Source organism: Heloderma suspectum, chromosome 3 (assembly GCF_057233095.1).
Source record: "Heloderma suspectum isolate Gila_16-S chromosome 3, 16-S_ref, whole genome shotgun sequence".
Taxonomy (NCBI): domain Eukaryota; kingdom Metazoa; phylum Chordata; class Lepidosauria; order Squamata; family Helodermatidae; genus Heloderma; species Heloderma suspectum.
In genome coordinates, this window is record NC_139460.1 from 283,126,990 (window position 1) to 283,152,024 (window position 25,035).

The 25,035-nt window shown below is 42.2% G+C and overlaps 1 protein-coding gene across 1 annotated transcript in view; it reads left to right on the plus strand.

Moving 5' to 3' along the window:
* NYAP2 (neuronal tyrosine-phosphorylated phosphoinositide-3-kinase adaptor 2) overlaps positions 1–24,303 on the plus strand; it is a 252,003-nt gene extending 227,700 nt beyond the window's left edge. Inside the window, exons 7-8 of the mRNA XM_084845691.1 lie at positions 18,621–18,722; positions 24,076–24,303. Coding sequence (XP_084701817.1) covers positions 18,621–18,722; positions 24,076–24,303 — 330 coding nt within the window. The remainder of the gene's footprint in view (positions 1–18,620; positions 18,723–24,075) is intronic.
* The last annotated feature ends 732 nt before the right edge of the window (positions 24,304–25,035 follow it).

Genomic DNA, 25,035 nt, shown 5'->3' on the forward strand with positions numbered 1-25,035 from the left:
CCTTCAGCTTCTCAGTGTAGCTCAATAGCCACTAGGTGGAGTTGGAAGATGCATTATTCTTTAAGCGCATATTTTGCTTCTTTTTAAAAAGGGAAAACCCCATCCCTTCTATTTTCCAACTGCCCCGATATATGTCTTAGTGGCTTCTGCCATCACAATAGTGCACAGAGACTGTCAGGTGCTTCAGTGAACAACATAAATATTAGATCAAGTCAAAGCAATTCCTGCAGAGGAAAAAGCACTTAGATCTCAAAAAAGTTGTACTATGAAGGAGGATGCTGGAAAGAGACAAGTCTTACCAAAGCTGCTGCTATGAAGGGTTAGGGATAGATGAATCTGTCAATTTAACTTTCTCCCATCTCTGATTTTTTTTTTAAATAATCTAAAGTCCTTTCCATCCCATTTACTATAGGAAGAAATTTGCTAATTTTGGTAAGTTCTTCTCAAAATATGAACCAAATGAAATTCCTTCCATTCTGCACTGGCCAAATTCAATAGGTACAGTTATTCTGTGCATGGAGAGCCTGGCGTGTAGGTGAGATGAGAAGCCTGTCAGACAAAAAGAGGTAGCATAATTCACCATCACAAACATTGCTGAATACACACGAATTAACACCCAGACTTTTAAGAGCTAGTGCCTCAAAAACCTTCTGCCTGGATGGCCACATCTGTCAGTTTTGCTTTCTCTTACATTAATTTATGTTGTTTATGTTGTTGTTGTTGTTGTTTTTTAAAAAATCAAGTTATTTCCATCCTACTTATGAAGAAATGTGTGAATTTTGCAACATGAAGTTCTCAGCCATTGCTATGAAGTATCCATCAAGTGAATTGTGCCCCCTGAATGTGCACCTCCCCGCTCCCAGGGGTGTAAAAATTTTGAGCATGTTGCGGACCTGTGTTGCCCCATTACTAAGTCCTCTCCTTAATGTATGAATTGCCACAGTTCTGAAAACTCCTTTGTCTCCCTGTACTCCTCCAGGCAACTATGAAACTTCTCAATTTGTTTTCAGATGCAGAGACAGGCAGTATGGAACTACTCTTGTAGAAATTGCTGGGGCTATAGGGAAGGAAGGAATAGTGGGTTTCTGGGTGGTGATTATAGACAGGTGGTTCTTGAGATGCTCTGTCAAAAAGCATCAGAGGAGAGTCAGTGGATCCCAGAAAAGGAAACATGGTAGACAATAGTAGTTGTAAGGGAGAAAGAAAGAGATGGAGTGGAAGTACAATGGTCAGTGTTACAGGAAATATATTGATTAAATATGTGATATGGCAATGCTGAAAGGGAGAAGGGCATCTGCAAAGGCACAGAAGTGGTATAGGCACTACATTGACTGCTCTTTTCAGACACATGACATTTGTGACTCTTCAGACTTAAAGCTGTTATTGGCCTCATGCAATGTTATTTCAAAACTTGCAAAATTCTGAATCCATGCAACATAGCATTATCTATCTACCACTGGAATGTAGAATCAGCCACATCTTCCTTTGAAAAATCCACATTTTTCCCCCCTAACCCTTACATACGTTTTAAGATTCTAGCCTAAAATTGTAAGATTGTTTTTTACTCATGCAGACTTCTTGAAGTGTGTGTGTGTGTGTGTGTGTGTGTGTAGAGACAGACAGACAGAGAGAACACAGTTTCTGTAGGTGGTTATAATTACGATTTGAGTTTAGCTTGCCATTTTATGGATAGCCATGAGAGGGAGTTATTGATCTACATTGTTTTATAGTACATTGGATTTGTCAAGGAGAAATGTTTTGCCTACCATTAAGGAACAATCCCATTGTTAGACAACCTAGTATTTCTAAATCTGCTGTCAATAAATAGGGAGGGATGAATCTATCTGTTTTGCTTTCTCCTAAATTTGAATATTTCACACCTGAAGTTCGTTTCATCCCATTTATGAAGAAATTTGCAAATTTTGATAAGAACTTATTAAAAAACAAACTGAATGAAATTCTCATCCACCTGCACCAACCCAATTTAATGCATACAGCTATTCCCAGCATAGAGAGGGACATGTGGTATCTCCCTGCTGTGTAGTCTGTCAGAAAGAAGAAGTGGCAACTGGCAACCCTAGCACTGCAAACATGACTGAATATAGAAAGATTCAAATCCAGACTTTTAACAGGGTAAATACTTAAAGCTTAGATGCATGAATTTGTCAGTTTCGCTTTCTTCCACATTTGAATGTTTTAAATTTCAATGTTTCCATCCTGTTTTTGAAGAAATTTGTGAATTTTGTGCATTTCTTATTAAAAAATGAACCAAACGAAATTCTCACCCATCCTTATCAATAAGCTGGAGGAGCACAGTGGCAAGTATTTGACTGCCTTATGGTAGGGACCACATTGCACTGGGGCTTATCCAATCACACAATTGGTCCCAAAGTAAACACATTTCTCATGAAGCCAAGAATGCCAACACAGGTTCCATTTTTCCTCCAGGGGAGGCTGGTGGCTCCAATTTCATGGGACGGAGATTCCATTCTGGGTTTTAGTTACAACTAGCCAGAAGTCTAAAGGAACTGTCCAGGGTTCTGGATGCATTTTGGGGATAAGGTTCAGAACCTTGGATAGCTCCTTCAGACTTCTGACTAGTTGTAACTAAAACTCAGAAAGGAATCTCCACCCCACCAAAATTGGAGCCACCAGCCTCCCCTGCTTTCCTCCTCCCCCTTGCTTCACATACTGAAGTAGCATCACCTGACTCTTCCTTCACATTACATCCATGACTTGTGCCACTACTCTTGGCACAGGGAGTGATATTGTCTGGCATGCATGCAAGCCGTTGTGTGCAGGCTATCCTGATATTTTCCTCTCATGGATCATCTGGTCTCATAATGCTACATGAAACATGTTGCTATGTCTCATGCAAACTAAATCACCAAGGCTTTGCTTGTCAGCATGTATTTTCATTGTATCTGATCCTGGTTAGGGATATCAGAGAAATCCAAAATGGATTCAAATTACTTCGGATTTCTATGAATTCAATCCATGGATTCCACAGTGGACCAGCATCTTCTGAGTAGCATGGATGGAATTGTACATAAATTTAGCTGTACGGAAATATTAACATTGCTGGAAAATATGCCAATACATATACCATTTTTAAAAACACATACACAACATTTTATATATTTCTGATCTCTCTTCAGCCTCTGCTGTGTAGCACTTTTTTTAGTGTGTGCTCTGCTGATTAATTTTATGCTGACCTAAGAAAAATACACAAAATGTCACATGCCAGAGAAAGGTGTGGATATTTCAGTGGACTGTTTTGCGTACTTTTCCAAATGGGAAAAATATTCTGATTCAATCCATCAGAGAATGGTGAAACAAAAGACGCTTGACAATCCATGAAACACAGAAAGAATTGATTAAACAAAATCCTCACATCCCTAAACCTGGTGTAGTATGGCTTGATTTAAATGTGATCCTGGCCATGTTTTCAAAAACAATCATAAATCTATGCAGGGCTTCATATGCTCAATGTCATGCATCAGTCAGGTTGCAGGAGCTTGTCCATGCATCCTTACCACATCAGTGTCATGTACTCCTAGACTACAGATCCTTCAAGTTCTAAGGTTGAACATACAGTTGTCAGCTACCCAATTAATATGGAAGGCTGAACATCTGGAAATGGACGCCTCCATGAATAAGGTTTCCTGAGATGCGGTGAAAATTTGAGGTCTACAGAGGCAAGAAAAAGAAAAAAGTCAGACGACTCAGACCTAGAGGCCTAGGGTTTGTTGTTGGGAGGGAGTAACCCTGAGAGGAGTAGTTTCATTTTCCTGAGTTAGATTTAATTTCTCCAAGTTTGAAAGAGTACTTTTGGTTTTGGGGAAGGAGCGGATAAAAGGGAGAGAGAGCCAGTGAGACAGAGAGACCAGAGCATGAAGAGAGAGCAGGAAGAAGCAGCCTGGAGAAGTCTAAGTGCAGCTAGGGTAGAAGAATATGTATTTTGCAACCTTTATTTTCTCTTAATGCCTTTTGTATCACTCAGCTCTATTCTGTAAATACATTTTCTTGTAATTTGCTTGCTTTAATTTACCAGTAAACTGTTGTGGTTAACACCCCGGTATCTGAAGTGCCAATCACTTCATGCCTACAGCCTAAATCCGACGTTATTGGGAAGGGGAAGTTTAAAAGGAGGTAGGTGGGACTTTTAAGGAGGAAAAAGATCCTTAAGGAGTTGCTCAGGAGGTCCAGGTCATAAGGGGAATCCTGACAGATGCCTAGCATCTTTTTAAACTGACTCTGAATGAGAATTTCATGGGAGAAAAGTCTGGTCTCAGGTCAATGGACTGCACTATGCTCATCAGAGAAATGTTCAAAGAATTCCTACAGAGTCTCCTAAAAGCCAATGCTGTTCAGGCTTTTAACCTGAAACCCATTTGGAAGCACATGAAGCTGGGGTGCAAATGACCTGAAAGGTGCCACATCTGAGCTTAGGCTGGGTATGAATTCAGGAATGAAGAAAGGTTGAATGTAGGGATGTCAAAGAATTCCGCGACGGATCTCGGTGAGGCCGAATGCCAGTGCATTCAGCCCCCCGAAATCCATCGCAGAACAAAACCCCCGCCGCCCCCACCCCACGAAAGTCACGTGAAACAGAGCACTTACATGCTCCCATCCACGCTGCTTTGCGAATGGCGGCCGTCCTGCAGCTGCCATTCGCTTCCTCCTCTTCATAGCCGTGATAGGCTATGTAAATACTTACGTAGCCTATCACAGCTAATGCAGGGATGCCATTTGCATCCCTGCGGAGGCCATGATAGGCTACGTAAGTATTTATGCAGCCTATCACAGCAGGGGGGGGAACCCAATGTACGCCGCCATTTGCGTACGCTGGGGTTTTTCCCCCTGCCGTGATAGGCTACGTAAATATTTACGTAGCCTATCACAGCTCAATACAGGGACGCAAATGGCAGCGGCTATGACAGCCGCCATTTGCGTCCCTGCAGGGCTGCCCAGCAGCTGGATGTCAGGCTGCGGGCGGCAAGAGCTGGCCGGCGGCTCCGCGGCTTGGCCGCGGAGCAGAGCCAGCTGGGCAGGATTCTGGGGGGAGGGACGGAGCACCTCCCCCTCCATCGAGGATTCCAGAGGGAGGGACGGAGCGCCTCCCCCCCACCGCGGATTGCCCGGCGTGGAGCCAGGTGTTTCGTACATCCCTAGTTGAATGACAGAGGTGACAGGACATAGGAAACTAGAACCAAACCAAGAATGAGAACTGGAAGCTTGGAAGTAAAGCCAGGTAATAATTAATAAACACCAATTTGATTAATACAGCTTGAGGCAAGGCCACAGTAAGGTATTTGCAGACTGCAACAGAACAGAGAGGCAAATAAGGGTAGGGATGTGCAGAGATGTCTAGTGAGTCACCAGTAACATCCACTGATCTCTTGATGCTAATTTTTCATTTCAAGTTCAACAAGACATTGATGACCTAAATCAGTTTGTTTCGAAACAATAATTTTCAGCGGTTATTTTTATCAGACCATATATGAATTACTATTTTGGTTCAGAACAAAGTCTTTCAAGCCTGGGACCTTGTTGCCAACACTGTCCATGACCAGATGCTTTCTGAGGAAATGGACAAGATCATAAGAGTTAGCCCCTTAACAGGCATTTACTGAATGTGGGGAAGAAAGATTAGGATTGGAATTGCCTCAGCCCCAATCTCTTCACATTCATCTGAAGGAGTGTTTGCACATAGATCATGCATTAGTGCGTTTGTGTGTGTGTGTGTGTGTGTGTAATCAGGGCCCTCACATACAGGGTTCCTAATCATGGGGCATGTGAAGAAACCCTATGTGTGTACAATTTTGCTCATCGGTTCTTTTCAGAACTTTAGACAGACATGTGGAGGCCAGGGGCAGAGAGAGCAGGAGTGATCCCAATTCTCCTCTCCCCCTGTTCACTGAACATGTGAAAAGATGAGGCTTGTTCTGAAGTCATCCTATCACAACCAACCTCTAGCAGTAAGTTGTATCTCTCTCGCCACCTTGATTAGTAGCTACAGATGGAATCAACATCCACAATGCTGTCCAATCTTCTTTTACATGTTTTTACTTTGTGAAATCCTATGGCAACGAATCATGTTTAAGCAGTTGTTCAGTGCGTAGAAGTGGCACATGTTCCACATAGCATTAAATGCCTGGGTGGTTTGGCCCTAGTTTGGCCTGTCTGATGGTTTAAAGGTCTGAGATTCATCTTAGTTCCTCCACATTTCTACTCTTCCATGGTGCTTTACACATCCTACACATGTCCACTCAGAAGTAAGCCCAACTGAGTTAAATGAGGCTTACTCCCAGGTAAGAATATATAGGAATGCAAGCTTAGGTGCTTTTGAGTATCTTCTATTTTTTATTTGTTATTATATTTATATCCCACCTTTTTTCCTCTTGCAAGAAACCCAAGGCAGCTTACATGGTCCTCCTTCTCTCCATTTTATCCTCACAATAATCCTATGAGGCAGATTAGTCTGCGAGTTAGTGACTGACCCAAAGTCACCTGGTGAGCCCCATGGCTGAGTGAGGACTAGAACCCCAATCTCCTGTCTCCCAGTCCAACATTCTAACCACTACACCACTCTAGCCCTCAACACACACACATACACACACACACAAACATGTGTGTGCGTGTGAACACTTTGAGGATTACAACCAATGCCTTCAATCCTAAACTCACTTCCTTGGAAGTCACTTCTATTAAATTAAATTAAGGTGTTCAGTATACTATAACAATTCATGAAGATATAAATGAATGCAATAAAATATCTTGAGTATGTCCACCGAAAGACCCACAACAACACACACAAAAATGCTTGAGCCAATGTATAGTGACTAAGGGAGCATTCCTATGGCCCCTGGACAGCATCTGGGGGACCATAGGATATTTTGGATTCCTGGATCTGAGGTCAGAGACAGGGCTCCAACCACTGATCTAGGAATATGCGCTCCTCTCCCTCCCCCTTGTAGCTGGCATGAAAAGAACTGCGCCGGATGCCTCTCCAAGGTCAGGAACCTGACCTCACAGAGGAGGTAAAGGGGGCATTTCAGTCGGCAGGGAGGGGAGGAGACTGGAGCGGCCAGGATACAAGCTATCCTGAGTCCTCTCCCGGCTCCTTCCCCACCCCCACTCCCTCTGTATCAACCCAGCTAGTCAGGCAAAAAAGCCCATCTAGCAAAAATGCAGAGTGGGAGGATAGGGAGGCAATTCTCTGCAGTTCCTTCACTGTGTGCTGGATGCTCATCAAGGTCAGCAGTCATAGTGTTGTGCCCTAAGCAAACTATGGCCATTAATGGCAAACTATGGCCATTTCATTGGTCTAATGTAGTTAGACTAAACCTCTTGGGGCTTGTGAAATTTTGCATTTATAGAACCACATTTGTCTCGCCTACTCTGAGAATCAAAATATTAACTGGAAATGCTTCCACCACTTTTTTTATTACCCTTCAAAAATTTGCATGTGATACAGTTCAAACCTAACAGTGTACTTATTTACACAGACTACCTTACAGTGTAATGAAAAGGAATTTAGAATTGAATAATGCTAATAGATATTAATATTACATGGTCAGCGTATGTGTCTCTAAGCTTAGCTATAACTTTATTTTCTTTCATAAGGCTCCTTGCTCCTTCAGGAGTATTGCTTTAAGACTTCCCTTTTCAAAATCTACAGAACTGTCTTCAAAAAAAACAAAGAGATGATGACAGGGAATTAACCTTCCAAGATTTTGAGTGAAAACAATTATTTTAATGAGGTTGAGAAAATAAATAAGTGACCCACGCATTATTGCTGAATTGCTTTCCCATGGCTCTTCTGCACCTACCGTTGAAATCTTTGTGCCTTTGTTGAAAGAAAAAAAATGTTCTTGGGGTTGTTGTTTTTGGTGTACATTTCTGTTTGACTCAGGGCAACACTTTTATAAAATATTATTCTTAAATGAAAAAAAGACAATGATTAAAAGTGACATAAAGCAAAAGTTCATGAAAGCATGGGACTGTGTATTCCATCCCCCTTGTTAAAGAAAATAAAGATCCTATTTATAAGATGCTACAAATAGAATGTCACTTGTTTCATCTCATACATATTCGTATTATCTTCATGAATGCAGCTTTTTTGCTGTTTTGATACGTGAATTCAGTGGATTTTAATGTATTTTCTGTTTAAACTGTGTGTGAGAGAGAGGGAGACACCACACAGGACATTGTGAACAAGTTCTGTTTTTATCACCATCTCTTTGTTACATCACAGACTGCTCTAGCCTTGTTGTCATGGTGACCATGATTTCATCAGATTCCCTCGAATATTTGTATAGCCTTATACAGTATATTGCACTTACTGCACCTGTATAGTATCTTGTCTGTATACTGTATGTCCATAAATATGTATATTTATTCACCCATGTATGTATGTATAGTTTGTTTATATATCTGTATATGTATGTGTGTCTCTTCATAGTCTGTCTCTGAAATGTTTGACTTCCTCATATACATTATATGTATGCAAGTTATGAGAAAGTATGGATGCCAGCACTCACTTTTGATAACTTATAACCTTCATTTTGTCTTGTTGAACAATGAAAATAAAAACTTCATGTATTTTAAATGAGAATTTTAAAACAGTGGTTACTTTTCTATTCTTTTCCACCAGGGCAATGGTCAACATCTTATGCCTGAGTGAGGGTCATATGCTTGGGGATGGTTGATTCATTTGTACACTCTGGAAAGCTGGGGGAGGCAGGGGAGTATGAAAGGCTGGATCAGGGGAGGTGAATCTGTCCATTTCAGTTCCTCACCATTTGAATTTTTAAAACCTCAAGTACTTTCTCTCCCAAACATGAAGAATATTGAGAATTTTGGTAAATTCATTCTGGAAAGGAACTGAAATGAAATTCTCACCCATCTCCACCAGCTGAATTCCATGAGTACACCTATTCCTAGCATGGAGAGGACCATGTTGTACCTGGCTGCCATGTAGCTGTTAAAGATGGGAAGCCTGACAGAAAAAAGGAGTGGCATACCCAATTAAGCACTTACAGGGCTGATACATAGGGATACAATCCAGATTCTTAAGTGCTAAACTCTCAAAGCCCTGGGCTTGTCACTTTTGGTTTCTCCAACATTTTATTTATTTATTTTTTAGTCATAAGTTCTTTTTGTCCCAAATATGGAGAACATTGCAAAAGTTGGTAAATCCTTATCAAAACCAAACTGAAATCAAGTCCTTGCCCATGCCTTGGCCGGAGTCATTCCCTTTTATGAACACAGGACTCAGGGAATGGAAACTAAGTGCCTGGATTTGGGGATGTGGCTTCCCAATGCAAGATAAGGCCATGGAGTGTACAAGCCAGGAATTGCAAAATGAAAAAGGCGAGGCAACAGAACACAGGTGTGGTGAGACAGGAGGACGAAGAAAAAGCTGCACCATCTGTACAGAATCAGCATGGAAATAATGAAAAGTTTTCTCACTGCTGATCATCTGTGGCAAAGCCAGTTGCAAGAATCTTAGTGTATCACTGTCTCTGCCATGACATCATTGTCCGTACATGGACAAAAATGGGAAACTGATATATAGAAAGGAGATTTGTGGAGCTCAGGGCTTCCTCACAGGCCTCTGCTCTTAGCCAGTTTATCTCTCCCCCTAGCCTGAAGTAACACAGAAGGAAACCCACGCATTATTCCCCTGCCTGGGTATTGAAATCTTTATTCAGCTAGATTGGTTGATTGGTTAAGCGGGGGGGGGGGGGTTGCTCTAAGCGCTGTTCCCACGAATAAGCAAGATTCCATCAAATAGGTACAGTTGCAGCACCATGGTTTATGTTCTTCATTTCATATTCTTCTTCTGTAAGGCTCATAACCAGTCACCATGAGCTACATGCACTGATGTGTATTTCAGATCATTAGAAGCAGACTTAGTAAGATATATCAGCAGCCAGCAAGAACAGACTTTAATAGCATTAGACTTGAATATTGTTGGAGCTGGGCATTCTTGTTAAAATCAGATTTTTAAATGAAAAAATGAAAAATGTCTAGCCCTGATCATTGCTGACTTGAAGTTAATCCTGGTTGTTGTTGTTTTGTTTCGTTGGGCTGACGTTGATAAATCACATGTTGTTACCTATGGCTTAACATTTAAAAGGGTGTGCTATAGCAGTACTTCCTTGAATTGCTTTTCCTTAACTCTGTAAGTATGGTATGAGCCCTTTGTTTCACAACTGGGAGAACTGGAGACTGCCACCAGTAAGGCTTGAACCCACAACTCCTAAGAATATTGTTTATGCTCCTAACAGTATAGCCACTGCAACTCCATCGCAACCATTTCAGAGAAAATGGCAGCAGTAGGTAGCATGAAGCTTCAGAAATTGGGAGACAAATGAAAAGAATCCAAAACATATTAGGCCTCCAAAATCTCATAATTTCAAAGTCCATTTCAGAGTGCTTGTCATTGCGGAGCATTGTAGTGGACTATACCAAGAACGTTGATCCTATTCACTGAGTAAAAATGTATTTATGTGATGGAATTTGTCACAGTTCTCAACATGTCCATTTTCACAGTCCCTGGTTAAGTAAATAATACATGGAAACTAGCTGTTGCCCTCCAGCTCATATAATGTTTCCATAGTGACGTTTGGCTCTGACTATGCTCCACAGCCCTACTTTTAACATCCTATTCCCAAAACTGGACACTTGCCACAAAGAGGCTCCAGATGAAAGCTTGGCCAGCCTCCACCCTGTTCTTACTGGACACCTGGATGATCAGTAACACCAGACTTTACATTGGGCATATAAGTGCTTTGCTGGATTACAGCCTCTATTAGGAACTGTCTGTGCTAAGGCATATTTACTTTTTAAGGGTAATAACTTCCATTCAATTAACATTAATTATATTATTTATCTTTGGGGATTTTGTCCAGCTGGATTGATCTAACTGTACAATAAATTATTGCACCCTTGTGTATTTTCTTGCTGGAAAGATGACAAACCTTCACAAAAAGAGCTGGTGGATTCTTTCAGAAGTATTTTTGACTGGCTAAATTACAGCCACCTTTGTGCACCATCTTTCTTCTCCAGGTTTAATGTATTTTTTTCTAATGGTTGGTTGCAGAAACTAAATTGTAGCCTCTAGCTTACAAGGCATGGTTTCTGGGAAAACATGATGAGGACACGTTCCACCAGAAGTGCTTTGGTGTTCAGGCTTGGTAATCCTGATCCAAATCCCTAACAAAATAATGAGATTTATTCAAGTGATTACTAATCAATTTGATTTAAGCTTTCAGTGCTGAAATGTGTGTGAAGGGATGCAGTCATTGTGGCAGGATATTCTGCATTGGATAGCAGTTGGACTACTGTGTGTGCACTAAACTTCACAAAGTGCATTTGGGATCTTTGGAAGTGAAATGTACAGAATCAGTATGGAATAGTCATAGATTGAGTCAACTGCTGTTTTTGTAAAAAAAAAAAAAAATCATTCTGTACTGTTCAGGACTCTGAAAATTTTGTTTGATTGCTAAACTGTAGCAAAATGCCCTGCAATTATTTTCCAAAAATAGAGTCACCAGGCTCATCTTGGAATTGCACTTAAGGGTGCAGTCCTACGGCTGCTAGACAGCAGCTAGATGGCCATAGGATTTTTTGGTCTGGGGGAACTGACCTTGGAGCCAGCGCTCTGAGGTCAGCTCCCAGAAAACCAACTCCCCCCCCCCCCCCGGCCACCTCATAGGTTCATCTCCAGCTCCATGCTTGTAAGAGCAGCATGGAGCAGGGGAAAGGGGGGTGTTCCTGGGGGTAGGAGGGGGCAGGGAATGGATGGTGGAAACACTGGTACAACACTTCCTATGCATCATCCGGCCTCCCCCCCGCCTTGCTCCGAGCCACTCTGGCTAGACAGCCAAAATTGGCCATCTAGCTGCAAATGCAGGGTGACTGGAGTGTGGAGGAAAAAATCCCGTCCATGCTCCACCTGCCCTGCATTGGATCGTCAGTAGCCTCCGAGTTTGGAAGTGGCCGATTATCCCCATAGGATTGCTCCCTAAGACATGAACACCTTCTCCCATCTAAGATGTTTGTTTGTTTCAGCCACATCTCTGTAATATCTCCAGCCAGCATTATGCATATTTGAAGCATAAAATACCATTTCAACCTATGTTCCTAAATTCAGAGACTTCCTGGGTTAGGACAAATATTACCATCCCTTGTGAAAGGAAACTCAGATGTATGCACTGTCCTTCCATACTTCCATAGTGCACACAACATACACAGGACTAGTTACATGCCTTAAGGGCTCTGGCAAGAGATGTGCAGATACATACCCATGAGCCCCTTGAATGCATGCTGGGGGAATATGCATATTTGTGCATCCCCTCTACACACACAATGCAGTCTGTGATGGAGGCTGTGTGTGACTCTGTTTGAACAATCTTTCCCCCTTGTTTGAGGAGGAAGAATCTGCCAAATGGTGAAAGCTCATGGCCTGCATTACACAGTATGTTTGCAGGTGTGGCGGGGATGCCTCCTTGAATATGTGTGTGATCCTGCCCTGAGGGAAGCTGCTCTCCCATGCCATTAAACAACACAGAACATGACTGTCTGTTTTATTATGAGGCAGAGGAACTAATTTTTAAAATTACATTAATGTTCCATGTTGACTTCTGCCCATGAATAGATTTCCACTGCCCTTCTTTGAGCACAAGAAATAAGAATTATTCTAACAGAACATTCTTTCCATGTTGGAAAATACAACTGACCTGTGGAGATAACTTCCAGATCCTTGTCTGGTCCTCCCCTGTTCCATGAGTCTGTTTGCAGCATAACTTGGAGAACTCCAAATGCCAGTAATTATTTCCTTATATTTTGTTCTGACAGAAGGTGAAAATACTCACATTTACTTCACTGTGCAGGAGGGAATTTAATTTACTGGCAGCAACTTACCTTGTCCTTGACTCATGCGGCCTGCTGACCAGTGACTCATTTCTGTGTCAAGGATTTGTAATTGGGTGTGTGTGTGTGGGGGGGACACACTGAGAGAGGGGGGAAGAGGGAGGGAGGGAGAATCTTTCCTTTCTGTCTAATCCTGCATCCCTTTCCAACATAGGATGTATTAGTAAGCCTGAATATGGACAGCTGACAGAATGCTGACAAGACTTTTGCAGTTCTATATGGTCAGTGGAACAGGGCTGGGGGCCCAAGATATTTTGCTGCCTGAGGCAGAGAAGCAAATGGCACATCACCCACCTACCCAAGTCAAGGTGTATAACATCTAAAGCCAGCCATGTTATTTTGGTACATGAAGCAGAAAATCCCATAAGAACCTCTTCCCATCCCTGGCAATAGAAATGCAATAAAAACCAAGTAAATAACTAACAATTTGCCCCCTGGAACATCTCCTTTTTGCCATCTTTGCTGTTGGAACACCAATGGCAGAGAAGCAACAGCAGCAGCCCTTTCTGCCGCTGCTCCTGGATGGAGGCTTCCATGGGTGGACCTGACTATAGGATTGCTCTCTTAGCCCTCAAACATAAAACAATCTGTTGCTGTGTCATTCAAATGACTTCAGCACAACTCTTCTATAGTTCCACAACAATGTGTGTCATATCAAGTTTCCAAACATACCATGATTCCTCCTTTCTAGAATCTGTGTTGAGCTCCTGCTCGTAAAATCTGTATCCCCCTGGAAATCTGTGTTTCCCTTAACAAGAATGTATTCACATTTCACATGTCAACTGAATCATTATGTTCTTTCCCAAGCAATACAATATTCAATCTCTTCTTTCAAATGATAGTTGTGCAGTGTAGATGGCTTGGTCCTGGGCTTTTGCTCAATTAGTTCTACAGACCAGGAAAAGCAATTTGCTTGATGTCTGCAAATCCATTTGTCATATATTTCTCTAGGATCATTATGAGACCACCACCACTCCCTTTAAACAACATCCTGTACATTTGTTGTTCTACCTTAACTATAAATCATGATGTATATTCATGCAGATGGTTATTTATTTTTATTTATAAAATAAAATATAAATATAAATATGGGTAGATAGACAAGGTCATTTAACCACACATCTTAAATAATTGCATGTGCTGTGTTGTAATATTCCCCTGACTACTTTGTCAGGATGATACAGGTGATCAAACTCCCCTATGTAGAAAGAGATAAACTTGGAGAAGTTTGGTCTACCTGTGTAGGCACTGTAACATCAAATAGAAGTAGTGCATCTTAAAGTTGGCTTAGACAGTGGGTTGGATCCAGACTAAGTTAGTTACACTTCAGTCCCATTGAAATCACTGGGACTTCACTTAGTCATAACTAACTTTTCCTATTGATTTCAATGGGAAGGATCCAACAGCTAGCAATGTTGTCATTGCACTAAACGGTAAAGGTGTCCCCAGCCAGTCGTGTCCGACTCTAGGGGGTGGTGCTCATCTCCATTTCTAAGCTGAAGAGCCAGTGCTGTCCAAAGACGCTTCTTTGGTCATGTAGCCGGCATGACTGAACACCAAGGTGCACCGAACACTGTTACCTTTCCCACCGAAGCGGTACCTATTTATCTACTTGCAATTTCTTGCTTTCGAACTGCTAGGTTGGCAGGAGCTGGGACTGAAGACGGGAGCTCACTCCATCATGCAGCACTTAGGTCTTGAACTGCTGTCCTGCCGACCTTCCAGTCTGCAGTTCAGTGTCTTAACCACTAAGCCACCACGGCCCATTGATTTCAATGGGAAGGATCCAACAGTGTGCTTCCGCTAGTGATGTTGTCAATGCACTAGCGTAAACTAATGTGTGAGCTACTTATGTTACACAAGCACAGGTTTACACTACAGCTGCGTGCAAATGGCCGCTTGAAATCCTCCACCCTACTTGTAGGGATGTCAGAGAATTCTGCACGAATTTTAAATGGGATTGAATACTGACAAACCCAGTCCATGGAATCCTCCTCGGAATGGGGCTCACGCGAACCCTTTTTTTTTTTTTGTCCGTCAAATGGTGGATTTTACGAAAATAATCACGAAAAGAAATTCATAAATCGGAAATGGAAGAACGTGAATGGCTTTACTCTTTTTATGATAATAAATAGGCATTTTCCCCATGACCCAAGGCTTTCTTTCACTGGGGCTGAGTCGCGAAGTCCACGTAGGGATGGCGGAGAATTCCACCACGGACTCCAATGAGGCCAGATTCTTTAGAATCTGCCCCCCCCCCTGAGTCCGTGGTGGAACGGACCAACCCCCCTCCGTCACCCCGTGAAGTTCACCCAGACGGACCCTACCTGCTGCTGGTCAGGTCCGGGTCCATCTGGTGAGTCCGCAGCCATCCACTGCCGGTCTGCAGATGGAAATAGCATCTGCTATGTCAGACGCCATTTGCATCCGCAGACCCGCAGTGGGTGGGAGTCCAGGTGCGGACAGATCCAGCCGGTGGCTCCACGGACTCGCCGTGGAGCAGAGCCAGCCAGGGAGGATTCCTGGGGGAGGAATGGATCACCTCCCCCCACCCATGGATTCCCTACCAGAATGGACGTTGGGGAATCCATACATCCCTACCTACTTGTGGGCAGAGAAATTTGAGGGATGTTTTCACCAAATTCCTCCAGGGGTTGGAGAAATTCTCAACAGTTCCTCTCAGGTAAGGCTCACAATTGACAGGGGTTGTGGCACAGCTTCTTTCTTCTTTTTCAAAGGGCTTTTTGTGTGTATGTGCTTCTACTGCAAGTGGCAACAGTATCAATTGTGTTGGCAGGCTGGTCCTCATTTTGCATGCACCACAATGCAGGTGTGAGGGGGCAGGGTTGTGTCTAACTCCATGGAAAAGGTGGAGCCAGTGCTATGATGAAATCTGCCCTCCAATTTCCTGGAAGTTTTCTTCACCCATGAAAGAGGCTTCATTGTTTTGCCTCATTCTCAGGGCATTCTTTAATTTATTTTTGTGGTGTTGTTGAACTTACCTAATTGCTATGAAGTGGCCAACGATGATGTGTGTGGTTTTTCCCCCTATTAATTACACATCTCTCCATTGCCCTGCAGCCTCTCAGGCTGCCTGTGCTTTCTTATGTGGAAAAGTCCAATGAGAGGAATTACCTCATGAAGACTTCCCCTGGGCTCTAATTGAAGTGTGGGAAGCCCAAGGAACTACAGGCTACTGGAGAGATGATTGTACACTGATAAAACGACACTTGCACACACTCCTCAACCATCTCCTAAATAAGCTAAACACAAAACAAAAACACAAACTCACCGTAGCTCACATTTGCCACTTGCCAGACCCCACTGGCCACCTGACCCTACTTGCTGCATATGGCGAGCCACTGGGCAGTCCACAGGCACCTGGTGAGTGGTGCTCCACTGCCTGCTCCCTTGCCAAGCTGCCATTTTGCATAATGTGGCTTGGCCTTTTTCGTAAATCTACACAAATGGTGGCTGTAAAGCAGCCATTTACGCAACATTACCAGTGTAAATGGTACATTTATGCCTGTAATGTTGCATAAACAGCCACTTTATGGCTGCCATTTATGTAAAATCAGCCTTTACAGAAAAGACCAAGCCACCGTTTTGCGCAGAATGGTGGCTTGATGGAGCAGGGGGCCCACCGCATTTGCTCGACTCGGCACATACTGAGTCAGGCAGGCATGGCAGTCTACAGACTAGCGTCTGGGGGGGGGGGGGGAAGCCAGCAAGAAATCACCAAGCTTCAAGCCCTAGTTGGACACCTAAGAATTCCTCTGAAATTTCCTTCACCACTGAATTTCTTTCCAAAAGCAGTTTCAAATAGCAAGAGAATTGTTAAAAAAAAAAAAAAAACTGAGAGAAATTTTTGGTACCTTTCCCTTGGAGCTAGACAACCCTGCCGCCCTCACACCTGCATTGTGGTGGATGCAAAATGTGGGCCAGCCTACCAACACAGTTGATGCCATTGCACTTGCAGCAGAAGCACGCACGTGCACGCACGCACGCACACCCCCTTTGAAAGTACCTGTGCTACTACAACCCCTGCCGATGGTGAGCCCTACTGTAAAAAACTGTTGGGAATTTCTCCTCACCCTGGGAGAATTCGGTAAAATTGACTTCCAAATTTCTCTGCCCACAAACAAGGTGGAAAATTTCAGAAGCCATCTGTGCACAGCTCTAGTTTTCAGGGCAAAATATTGCTGGATATGTGGATTCCATGAGTTGTGACCTATGGAATACTCAGATGGCAGACACACCTATTGCCACTTTATGTCAAGTGATAGTCAGTATAATATAATGCTGGCATGGTAAAATGGAGAGTTAGTGTTCTTCACCAAGGGTGACATAATGTTGGTAGGATCCACCGGATGCTTTACAGCAGGGTTGGGCAACATATGGTCCTCCAGATGCTTTGTCCTACATCTCCCATGATCCTTCACCATTGGGTAAGCTGGCTAGGGTTGAGTGGATTTGTAGGCTAAAGTGCTCAAGGTGCCCACCCATTTTAGAACACTGACAAATAAAGTGCTGTGGCTGTTCAAAAACCTATCCTTGCCATGTTGTGCATTTATCCTGCCTTTTTGATAGAATATATTATGTTTAATAATCACGGTATTGTTTTGTTATGTTCATATTAACAATTATTATTGTTGCTGGGGGTTTTAAGTGCTGTTGTCCACCCCAAATCCTTGAAATGGAGTTGAGTAGAAATAAACTCAGATAAATAAATGTAAATGATTATAGTAAATAGCAAAGAATAAGTGCAACCGAAACTCTCCCCATGACCTGAGTTTGATCCCAGCGGAAGCTGAGTCTCGGGTAACCGGCTCAGGTCGACTCAGCCTTCCATCCTTCCGAGGTCGGTAAAATGAGTACCCAGCTTGCTGGGGGGAAAGGTAGTCACGACTGGGGAAGGCAATGGCAAACTACCCCGCTATAGTCTGCCATGAAAACGCCAGCGTAAGCGGCGTCCCACTAGGGGTCAGCAATGACCCGGTGCTTGCACAGGAGGAACCTTTCCTTTCCTCTATTTCATTTTCAATTATCTTGTTATTAAACATATAGCAAAGAGAGTAAAGCATCTTGTGATCATTTTAAAGGGATAGAACTCATCAGAATTTCACACATGTCAGTTAGCTTGTTTCAAAACCCTGCAGATAATTAAAAAACCATTTGGCACAAGTAGTGGAGACTTCCCATGTTTGAACAAATAGAAATTTCTACCAAGGAACACCTGTTTAATCAAGATGATAGGAAAATGAATTCACCACGTACACTGAAACCAAAAATATGAAGACCCCAGTAACGTAACTGGTCAGTCAGTGTGGGCGGGTACAATAGTAATGCCTGCACTTTCCCCTCCTTATAGCAAATGGTAAGCAAGCCTTTCCTTTTTTGTTTCCCTGTTGACAGTTCCTGGCACATTCTGCTCTACTAAAATCATTGCATTTTTCACAGAACCTGTATATGAGCCACTTACACTGGTCGTTCTGAAACAAAGTTGCTGGGTATTAATTTAATTTAAACTTCCATACTGTGTACCTTTTCACTGATAGTCCATTTTGTTCCTCTGTGGCGATTGTGAAAAAGAACTTTGTTTTGATTCAGAATAAGATCCATAGTCACACCAATATTACTTTATTTGGTTTCCCCCATACCTCCTACAAATGTAGAATCAACCCCACTGCACACCTAATAGGAGAGGGAAGAAACCCACAAGAACCAGGAGAGAGCAACCACTTCCACAGCCTAGTAACGTACACAATTACAGTAAAGTAAGTGTGATGATACAATACTGGGGAAAATTATGGAAACACCTTCTGAATATGGGCATGTCTGATGACCAGAGCTTCAAATGCTACCATATTAACAAAGAGGTAGAAAAGGCTTCTCTATCAGAAAAATATATATATATCCAAAGGAGCTATTGCTGTAAAATCAGCTTGCTATACAATATGCTGGTATAAACCAGACATCCCCCAACCTGATGCCCCCCAGATGTATTGGGCTACAACTCCCAGGATCTGCAGCCAATGTCTGTGCTGGCTGGGAATGATGGAAGATGCAGTCCAACAACACATGTAGAGGGCACCAGGCTGGGGAAGGCAGTTAGGGGAATTTTGCTGAATGATGACTGAGGTTGATTAGTATCCTTCGCCAACCTGGTGCCCGCCAGAGGCATTGAACTACAACTCCAGCATCCCACAGCCATCCATGCTGTAGTTCAACACCTCTGGAAGACGCCAGGTTGGGGAAGGCTGGTATGCCATATGCCCAAGTTCTGCCATGATAGTAGAACTATCAAATTTGCTGATTTACTTTTTTAAAAATTGAGAATGTTTTGCAGCTGGAAAACTGCACCATGATCTTATCCATCACAAGGTGGAAATAGAATTAAGGTCTTCTAGGGACAGGAGGAAAATGGGAATGTGTGTGTGGAACTTGTGCTAGTTCCACACACACACACACACACACACACACACACCATGCTATATCAAAGTGCTCATATTTGGGTCCAATCCAGTAGGAAGTTCCCCTTTCCCAAATTCCATTGTAATGAATGGCAGCTGCACAAGAATACAGTAGGACAAGCTTCTATTCAGTCCTTGCGCAGGAGAATACCCTACTAAACTTATTATCTACATGGGACATAAAATGTATTACCAAAGAGAATTAGCAGAAGAATTGCACTCATCATAAGCAGGCTTTTCATGGTATTATTCTTTAAAGATCCACCTCCATAGTCCCTTAATACTTTTGGTCATTCACTTTTTCTTTTGTGAAAAGGCAGTTTGTTCGATATGGCTTAGAGGTGTTTCCATTTTTTTTTACAGTTGTGTTTGTGTATTTGTTTATGAACTTTACATGTACTGTTGACGCCATTTTGTTCTGTTTTTTTGTGGTATATGTTCAGTGATTTCAGTCCTGAAAGGCAATAGAAGAGAGTCACATTTTGAAATGATGGTATTACTGGCTCCAATGTGAGTAGCATTTCATTGAAAATAGCTAGAAATAAATGCCTGATTAGGGATGAACAACTTAATCAGCTGATCAGTGAACCTAATTGATAAGAGATTGAAATGGTGAAATTACATTTCAGATGTGCCCTCTGGAAGTGGTGGTAGCATTGTTGTAGGCAAGCTTTGTAAATCTCTTGATTGGGGAAATGCATTTCATTTAATTTTCAGGCAATCAGAAATATTATTTAGTCATAAGAAATTTCATCAGTTCCTTCCAAGATACTATACCATCTATTGTAACTGATGAATGAATCAGTCAGTTTGTTCAGAGGCAATCTAATTAGCTGATTTTTAAAGCCTTTAATTAGTTGCCATTGCAGCGCCTGACATTTTTTTAAGCTTGTACTAATTCACTGAAATTGTGTGTGTGTGTGTGTGTGTGTGTGGCGGGGGGTGTCTTCCAAGCACTAACAGTATTACTATTTCCTCTTCAGAACAAAAATAAAATTGTGTAATCCTTCCTCAAATTATAATAGTACTATACCCAATAGTAAGAGAAGCCACAAATTATTGTATTCCTCTTCTTCGGAGTATAAGAATACTTGGCAGTGCACATTTTATTACGCATGTTCCTATCTTTACAACACTTTCCTTTGCAATACTTTCCTTAACATTTCCAAAGTATTATGTAGACAATTATTGGAATAACCACGGAATTATAGGGATTTCCCCCTTCCCTCTTATTTTAAGGAAGCAAGGGCAATGTTTAAACAATAGAAATACTTGGTAACTAATTACATACTCCTGATCATTCGTGTTCCACCTACAGTGAGCCTTATGTATTCATGTAGTAGTCAGTCCATTAAAAGAACAATAATATCAGGGTGTGTTAGCTGACTGGGTCAGGCACTTAGGCTGCAATCTTAGGAAAACGTGGGAGTAACTCCAATAATTCTCAGCCAGCATGGCATGACGACTGGGTACAGGAGTTGCAATCTGGGCATTCCTGCCCAAGGTTCCACCTTTCTCCAGCCTCCTCCTCTAAAACAAACCCCCTTAGGAATGCCTGCTACTGACTCACAAACTTGAGCCCTTTTACCAGAGAGTTCCAGAGAGACTCAAAATGCTCAATTGGTTCTCTCAACCCACTACAGGAGAAGTAACCAGGATATCGATATAATAAAGGTAGCATAAAATCAAACATGTGGGAATTTGGATTTTTTAAAAAACAATGAGTAATTTAAAACATGAAAAATTATAAGTTATTATTATTAATCAATGTTTGATGTTGATCAGTGTTCCTAACTTCCCTACCTACTCTACCCTCCTAAAATCCTATACACAAACCCCACTAACTAGGTGTTGCTTCCACGATCCCTAAGGCCCTATCTGACTAACTGTTAGCTCACCCTTTATATAACCTTAGAACCCTCACACACACAGGCCCCTTCTACCTTTCACTATTACTATTGGCCCTATATTACCTGAGTTAAATTTAGTAATATAAAAAACATACATTACAAAACAGGCAGATGTTATACAGTCCAATGCATCTGGAGGCTACCAGGTTGGGGAAGATTGTGCTACAGCATCCTACAGTTGGGCCAGTCCCTGATCGGTGTCATGGCATCTGAATATGCCCTCAGTTATCTGTAACTGAGAAAAAAATATGGTTACCAACATGTCCATGTGGTACCCATACAATATAGGTATGGTATGCTGCTGTCAGTGAACAGTGCAGAATCATCTTTTATTTTTGGTGTGTATCTATTAGGGGTATGCATCTGCTTCGGACAAAGCCTGAATACTCAGCTGAAGCAGGCCATTTTGGACGTATAGGATGAACCTCTCACGAAGCAGGTCTTCCCTGAAGTGCTCTGAAGTGAAGTGGGCTGGTCTCAAAGCTGTGGATTGCTCCAGAGATTTGACAGTTGGCCCAATATTTGTGACTTCAGAGTAGTTTGTGCTAATGTTGACAATGAAGGACGGAGTGCATATCAAAGCTACTGTTGCCGCAACAGTCTTTGCTTGACCCAAGATTCCTTGGGGAGATTGCAAGCTGTATTTGCCTGCTCTGAAAAACAATGGAGACAGCAATATCTCTATTAGTTTATACAGGGGGGAAAGATAACCTGAACCTCTGAAAATGTGGTAGGGGGACCCCACCACCAACAACAACCCTGTTGCCCCATGGTTCCTTGAGAGGAGGCAGGCTTTCCATTTCCCTCCCCAGCCATTTTCAGGGGTGCAGGCTTTCTCCCCCCCTCCCCATGGAAACCAATGGAGATATCAGTGTTCACCCCCTGCCAAAAATCCTGTTGCCTCAATGGTCTTCAGCAGCATGTGGGCTTTCACCTGCACACCAGCCATTTTCCCTATGATACACTATAGGGAGACACACAAAGCTGCAGCTTTCCAAAGCAAGGCCCCACGCCAGGCACAAGGTGAAGCGGGTTGTTCCAAGCAGTCCGAGTTGAAGCAACTTGCTACTGGACGTGCCAAAGCTGGATCCAAATTGAATCTTCCCTTTTGTGCACCCCACTAGTATCTATAGTTTTTGTTTAATGGGATTTAGCACCCAAGCAGCTTTTGAAATATAAGTGAATCACTGAAGAAGAAAGCTGTCAAATACATATCCAGTAGGATTAATTCTGAACCTTACTTTCTCCCATTGGAACTTCTCTGCAAGCCCACTACCTTGGAGGGCTTATGTAGCATTTGCCAAACACACACACACACAGGTCACAGAAGCCAGGCAAATCCTGCAGTGCACAGGAAAACACATAAGTGCTGCAGGGAAAATCTCTAAGAGATATACCTGAATTCTGCTGAAGCAGAAGGATTTAGGGAAACACCACAATCCAAATGGAGGGAGAGCAGAGGAAAGGGCTTCCCCTATATGACAGAATTGTTCATTTGGCCTGCAGGCTCAGCAAGGAGACAAGACAGATGCTTCCTTAGGTAGGGTAGTACCCAGGAAAGAGAAGAACGTTTCAGGCAAGAACAGCTGGAAGCTGGGTGGGGCTCTTTAAAGGAAGAGACTGAAACCTTTGCTCCTTGTGAGAAGAAAATGGCTGCTCTGAGAGAGAGTCTTTGGGAGGGGAAGTCAGGGGGTCAGAACTCTGAGCCTTAGCTGAGGAACAGTGAGGGTTAAGCTATTTAGCCTTGAGTCTGACACTCTTATGTAAATATTTCTCTCCATGATGTAGACTTTATGCTGAACAAAACTCTCACTGTACTGCATGGTAACTAATATAGAGAAGGTGCAAAATATCAACTGAAAGGGAGAGGGGAGAGGGTAGAATCAGAAGAAAACTGATAGACAAATTCTGGATGCTAAAGAATTCTGATCTTAGAGTGTTATATTCCTGATATAGCAAAGCAGTGAAGTAAGTGCTTGGTGTTATACTGAGAATTTCCATTTGAGAATAGTGGAGTTAATTGCATGCTGAAAGGTAAGTCCTAGTTCACCAGTTTTAAGAAACTGAAGAAATAAAAACTTTATATTTACAACATTGATGTACTGCAACATAATAATACTAACCAATGCCAAAGCATAGAAAAAATGGTGGGTTGTTTGTTTGTTTATTTAATTTCTATACCACCCAATAGCTGAAGGTCTCTGGGTGGTTCAGAAATATATATCTTTTAGCTTATCATTCTCTTTGACATGCTAGTTTTCTATGTGTAGGGATTTTGTTTCCATCCAATGGGAAACTGTTCAAACAGGTGATCCCCCATCTGCAGTATTATGCAGTTTAGTCCAGGAACAGCCTGATGATGCTCTATGTCGGTCTAGATCAGCCTTCTCCAACCTGGGTTTTTGACTACAACTTCCATCAGCCAAGCCAGCATGACCAATGGCTAGGAATGATGGGTGCTGTAGTTGAAAAAAATTGAAGGGACCCAGATTTGGCAAGGCTGGATTCAGTGATGCCTCAGGCATATTTCAGACACAGTAGTTGTGCCCATTCATTGGTACTGGGAATGAAAATTAAAGACACTCCACAGTACATCCTGTTCAATTGCTTTTGTGTTTTGTCCTTCATTGTCTTCAGTAATGTAATGGTCTTGCTTTCTTGTATTGCTTTGAAAATGCTTCCTGTTTCTCTCAAGGGACCGGTACCATACTCCAGCTGTGGTTAAAAGCTTATGCCTTTTTTAATAGGTGACATGTATGCAGTGGTTGCATGGAGACCATACAATGCTGGAAATGATTGAGAAAAAACGTTGCCTGTGCAAGGAAATCAAGGCACGACAGAAATCAGAGAAAGGACTTTGCAAGCAGGACAGCATGCCTATTCTGCCAAGCTGGAAGAAGAACACAGGGAGCAAGAAGTACAGTCCCCCTCCATATTCCAAGCAACAAACTGTTTTCTGGGATACCGCAATATGATATGAGCATGGGGGATTATCATTTACACATGGCTGAAATGTGCACTGTCAGCCTACCTTGCTGATAAGGCAGTGGCTGGGATCTAAGTTCAGGTGAAGAAGTACCTAGGCATAATGCTTACTAAAGTACCCACCTGTCAGTTAAAAAAAAAAAAAAATCATTGCCACTGAACGAAGGCATGCACATTTTTGAGGATTCTTTTGGATCCAGAAAAATAGTAAGATGTAAATATTTTGCCAATCTCTTAAAAAAAGAAAGACTTGAGTTAATACACTCTTTAAAATATAATGCAAACATGTATGAAGAATTTTACTCATATACTGTTTTAACTGTTTTCAATGTGTTACCTTTAAGGGTTTTTTAAAAACAATTTAAAGTTATCTCACCTGCCTAAATTTATTGTCTTTACAAAGCATGTGGTTGTACATTTTTGGTTTAAGAGTAAAATATTCGAATCAAAACGGTGCTAGGGCTGAAGGTTAAATAAATACTCATATGACTCATTAGAAGGATTTCCTATAAATTGTTTTTGGCAGGAGATGGATAGAGCCACAAACAATGCAAGTAATACACTAACACAGTATTCACTTGGATGTCCAAATTACCTTAGCGACATGTCATTCTGCGCCCTTTTTTTGAAAGAAAGAAAGAAATATATTTGCTATTATAACATTGTATTAATACATTAGAAATGAGTGCAGTATACAAAGCATGATTCCTGTGCTGCAACCT